Source organism: Sardina pilchardus, chromosome 20, assembly GCF_963854185.1.
Source record: "Sardina pilchardus chromosome 20, fSarPil1.1, whole genome shotgun sequence".
In the NCBI taxonomy this organism is placed as follows: domain Eukaryota; kingdom Metazoa; phylum Chordata; class Actinopteri; order Clupeiformes; family Clupeidae; genus Sardina; species Sardina pilchardus.
This window is the reverse complement of record NC_085013.1, coordinates 23,826,337-23,831,336: the sequence shown is the minus strand read 5'-3', so window position 1 is coordinate 23,831,336 and position 5,000 is coordinate 23,826,337. Positions and strand designations below refer to the sequence as shown.

At 53.1% G+C, this 5,000-nt stretch overlaps 1 protein-coding gene across 2 annotated transcripts in view; it reads left to right on the top strand.

Moving 5' to 3' along the window:
* ston2 (stonin 2) overlaps window positions 1-5,000 on the top strand; it is a 32,239-nt gene that overhangs the window by 19,676 nt on the left and 7,563 nt on the right. For both annotated transcript variants that reach the window (XM_062522950.1, XM_062522951.1), the window contains one exon: window positions 3,184-5,000. This exon is cut by the window's right edge and continues 85 nt beyond it. In XM_062522950.1, coding sequence (XP_062378934.1) covers window positions 3,184-5,000 — 1,817 coding nt within the window. The remainder of the gene's footprint in view (window positions 1-3,183) is intronic.

The window sequence follows — 5,000 nt, the reverse complement described above, 5'->3', positions numbered from 1 at the left end:
GGGTGCTGCTGGGCTGATATCAGCAGGTGGGGGTGGGTGGTTAGGTAGGGGGTTGTTGTTGTTTTTAAAAGAGTGGCCTGTTGGTGCAAGTGGCCTTTTGTCAGGGGTGTCATGCATTTTGGTGTGTGTGTGTGTGTGTGTGTGTGTGTGTGTGTGTGTGTGTGTGTGTGTGTGTGTGTGTGTGTGTGTATTGAGTTTGTGTCTGTCACAGTCTGTGTGTGCATATGTGTATGCATGTGTGTGTGTGTGTGTGTGTGTGTGTGGCTATGTTAGTTTATGTGTTCGTGATTGTGCGTATGTGTGTGTGTGTGTTTGTTTGTTTTATCTACACTGTATAATGGGGCTTATTGTTTATTGTTTTATAATGTCTTAAACACCAGCAGGCACACTCAAACGCACACACACACACAGAGCTTGCTTGTGATTCTGTGAGGGTTGTGTCAGGTTCTCCTGTGCCTTGTTCAAACCTTAAAAGAGACCTGGCTACCTTTGTCAGTGAGTGCCACATAATGGATCATTGAGTCCATGTGACTCTGGTCCTTTTTGAAGTGTGTGTGTGTGTGTGTGTGTGTGTGTGTATGTGTGTGTGTGTGTGTGTGTGTGTGTGTGTGTGTGTGAGAAGGTTGTGCTCATATGTCAAGGTAATGTACAGGGGGGTTCTACTACACTGCTGCCTCCAACGCTAATCTCTCTCCCAACTGTCAAACTAATTCTACAAAGTGGAACACGAGAGGCAGCTCTTGAGAGGAGAGGAGAGGGGGAGACTGTGTAGAAGGGAGAAGTGAGAAACTTGTCAGTGTGTATCTATGTGTGTGTGTGTGTGTGTGTGTGTGTGTGTGTGTGTGTGTTCGAGAGTGAGGTTGCACAGGCTCTCTCCTCTGTACGGTGCTGATTAAGTTCCTTGTGGCCAGGCTCGGTTGTAATTCATTGTTGCCGTGGCGAGAATGCTCCGATAAGCCAGCGCTTAGCAACAGTCACTTGCTTTTCACGGGATCCTTAGCTTTCAGCTCTCGTGTTGTAAAGATCCCCATTTACTTACTTACCCCCACGAGCGCCAGCCAAACACGACTTCAGTCTGAGTCAAAGGTGAACCTTTCAAACTGCTCAAGCGCTCCTGTGTTCTCTTCTTCTGAAAGAGGTCCTGACAGGTTTCTCCCATTTGGGGAAATTTAACCAACCCCCCCTCTGTCTCTCCATTTTGGTTAAGTTTCGCCCAGCGACGTGAGGAGACTTGTTTAGGACGAACCTTTGACACTCCGTGGGTTGACATGATGTGCTGAACTCTCGCATTCGGTCTCCCCTCTAGGCCTTTTTGGCGGTCAAGGACACTCTTCTCAGTCTCCCCTATTCACTCTTGTTACAGCAAACACAACAGTACACTGTGGCCGATACATACTGTAGGAACATTGTACTTGATAGAACAAGTATCATAACATATTAACAAAACATCTTTCACTTTTTGTTAGATGTCACCTGCCATTGCACAGATGGTGTTGTTTTAGGTTCAGTTATATCCAGTGCTCCGTCAGAGGCAGTATGGAATTCTTTGCAGCCCTGTGGTGTGTTCTGTCTTGCACAGATTGACTGCAGCGCACCTAAGAAGATACAGCTAATCTGCGGCCTTAGGGAAGCTCTAATGGCAAATCCCAACTGCAACTGTAACCTAGTTTTCCTACGAAAAGAAAACACTTCACTGCATGTTCCAATCAAAAATACTATGGTTGTGATTTTTGTATATTTACCTATCGTATGAATTGAATGTTTTTATGTGTGTGTGTGTGTGTGTGTGTGTGTGTGTGTGTGTGTATTCAGAGAGCAGCTGGTCTCACTGCACACTGTGTAACTGTGCTGTAGTTAGCTTGTCACAGTGTGTATGTCTGGTTTTGTGTAGAGAGGAAGAAGTTCATTTTAATTCCTTACTTCTTCTGTAGCAAAAGTGGGCTTGAGGTAGAGAGTCCTGGTGCCTAGCAACAGGTGAAATCCCCCCCCTTCCCTTGCCTGTAATTTGGCTGCAGACAGATGCTTTCAGAGTGCAGGAATAAGAAGGGAGACCGAGCCTGAGTTTCGTTGCATCTAAAACCCGACAAAGCCACAAGGAGTCACAAAGAAGGCGATTGATGTTTGCATTTCGGGGCTTTGTTTGGCTCCGACGGCGTTCAGACCTTGGGATCTGTCCGGAGTGTACTTTTTCTAACACCTTTTGTTTCGGCGGTTGTTTTTGTGGATTGTTTTGGGTCAGCTCTGGAGACAAAAGCAACTGTGGGACACAAAGGGAGCTTTTGGAAAAGGGCAGTTTTTTCCACTTGACATGTTGACAAACAAAAGAGCCTCATTAGACGAGGAGGGCGGTTCACTGCGGCATCTCTCGCGGGAGCGGGCTGTCATTGTGTTACTTTAGCCAGCCGCCGTGAGAGGAGTGTTGGGTGCCCCCAATGCAGATTAGCTCAGGGAAAAAGGAGGATCTTGACTCAGCAGTTTCTTTTGGTAATGAAACCGAAATCCTGTAGACTGTGATCACATGGTACATGGTGTGCGGTGTGTGTGTGTTTGTGTGTGAGAGAGAGAGAGAGAGAGAGAGAGAGAGAGAGAAAGAGAGAGAGAGAGAAGGGAGAGTGGTGGTGGTAGCGGTGAATGATTGTGTAAGTTTCGGCGTGACAAACCCTGTTGTTTAATAGCGATGTGTGTTCATCTCTACCCATTCTGAACTTGCTCAGGCTTGTGCGGCGCACTGTCAGTAAAAGCAGTGAGTGATGTTTGGCTCTCGTGAGAATGCATGACTGTGTCTTAGCCTCTTTCTCTGGAGTCTCCCTCCTTTACCCTGATTGACCTTTCTCTTCAATCTGGCCTTGGGCTTTCGTCTCAAAACGCGCTTACAAGATCAATCGAAACAATAAGTACGGAATGGGAAACTCCATGTGCGTGTGTGTGTGTGTGTGTGTGTGTGTGCCCGACAGTAACCACAGGACAACTGCTGTGACTAAAAGAAAGTTGTGTGTGAGTGTGTGTGTGTGTGTCCGTGTCCAAGAGTAACTACAGAACAACTAAAAGACACTTTTCCTTTGCTGAGAAAGTTGAGCAAGTCAAGTACTGGAAAAACATTGACCCTCATGACTGAAACAAGCTGAGGACCCTCTTATCTTTTCAGCTGTCTTGAAATAACAAAGCTTGTTTATTTGTTGGCAGGTTCATCTGTCTTCCAGGAAGATGAGGGAGTAGCCATGGATTCCTTCAACTGGACATCCAACAACAAGCACACAAATGGCCAAACGAACAGCAACAGCACCCGCTTTGCCAGCTGGGTCACCTTCGACGATGACGAGGAGCCCGTGTTTCAGCCGCCGAACCGGCCGACCCAGATGAACCTCGACAACCTGAACCGCTCGGCCCTCCAGGACTCCAACAGCAACCTGATCGTGTCTCTCGACCAGAACCAGCGGCGAGCCGAGCGCCATCTTCTGGACCTGACTCCGGACGGCACCAACCCGGCCTTCGTGCTGGACGGTCCGCTGATCCACAGCCCGACGAGCTACGACAAGAAGAACCCGTTCTTCGCCGAGGAGTTCTCCAACCTCCAGCCCTCCACCATCAACCCCTTCAGCTCCTTCTTCGACCAGCAGGAAGTGACACACTCGCAGAGCAATGGCTCCTTCCTGGACAGCCCCGCGTCGCTCTCCTACAGCTCGCCGTTCTTCCAGTCCACCGACTCCGACCTGCAGGGCGAGTCCGTCCTGCTGTTCTCCTCCGTGGCCGAGCCCGAGCCCGGCGGCACGGACGAGGGTCAAGAAGGTCAAAAAGACTCGTCCAGAGACGGGCTGGACACTCTCCGGAACCTTCAGATCTCCGACCCGGACGAGTGCGGCAGCCCCACGCTGCCCGACGACCCGGCCGAGGCTCCGGGCGACGAGGAGGAGGAGGAGGAGGCGACGTACACGCCGAGCCACATGATGGCGCAGGACGGCTGGCCCATGCTGCTGCGCATCCCCGAGAAGAAGAACATCATGTCGTCGCGCCACTGGGGCCCAATTTTCGTGCGCCTCAGCGACTCGGGCAGCCTGCGGCTCTTCTACGAGAAGGGCCTGGAGAAGCCGTTCAAGACGTTCCAGCTGACCGCCGGCCACGAGCTGTCCGAGCACAAGCTGCAGAACTACGACGACGGCGGGCGCGTCCACACGCTCAGCGTCGACCACGTGGTGTACAAGGAGAAGCGCAAGATCCAGCCCAAGGTGTCGGTCGTCCACCTGCCGTTCCGGGAGCAGCTGGTCAAGCTGGGGACCAAGAACTACGAGGACTTCCTGAGCTTCAGACACGCGCTGCAGGAGCGGCTGGTGGGACTGACCGCGGACGTGGGCCCCTCGAGCGCGCCCGTCAGCTACGCGGACGAGGAGGTGGCGGTGGAGGTCCGAGACGAGTTCTACGGGGTGGTGGCCAAAGGGGACTGCCGGATACTGGAGCACCTGGTTCTGACCCGGGTCAGCATGCTGGTCTTCGTGTCCGGCTCGCCGGCCTGCCGCCTGGGCCTCAACGACGTCCAGGTGAAGGGTAAAGAGGTCGTGTCCAGGCACGACATCATCCCCAACACCACCACGCGCTGGATACGGCTGCGAGAGTGCCAGCTGCACCAGTCGGTGGACGAGCAGGACTTCGCCCAGACGCGCGCCGTGGCGTTCAGCCCTCCGGTCGGCCGGCGCTTCGAGCTGCTGCGCTTCCGCACGGCGTTCGCCGAGAAGACGCTGCCCTTCACGGTGCGGACGGTGGCCAGCGTGCGCGGCGCCGAGGTGGAGCTGCAGTCGTGGCTGGTGATGTCCACGGGCTTCTCGTCCAACCGCGACCCGCTCACGCTCATCCCGTGCGAGAACGTCATGATCCGCTACCCCATCCCCGAGCTCTGGGCCAAGAACTTCCGCCGGGAGGGCGTCACGGGGGAGAAGTCCCTCAAGGCCCGCTTCAACAAAAGCGCCAGCTTCGGGTCCACCAGCTCGTCGGGCTCGGAACCGGCCATG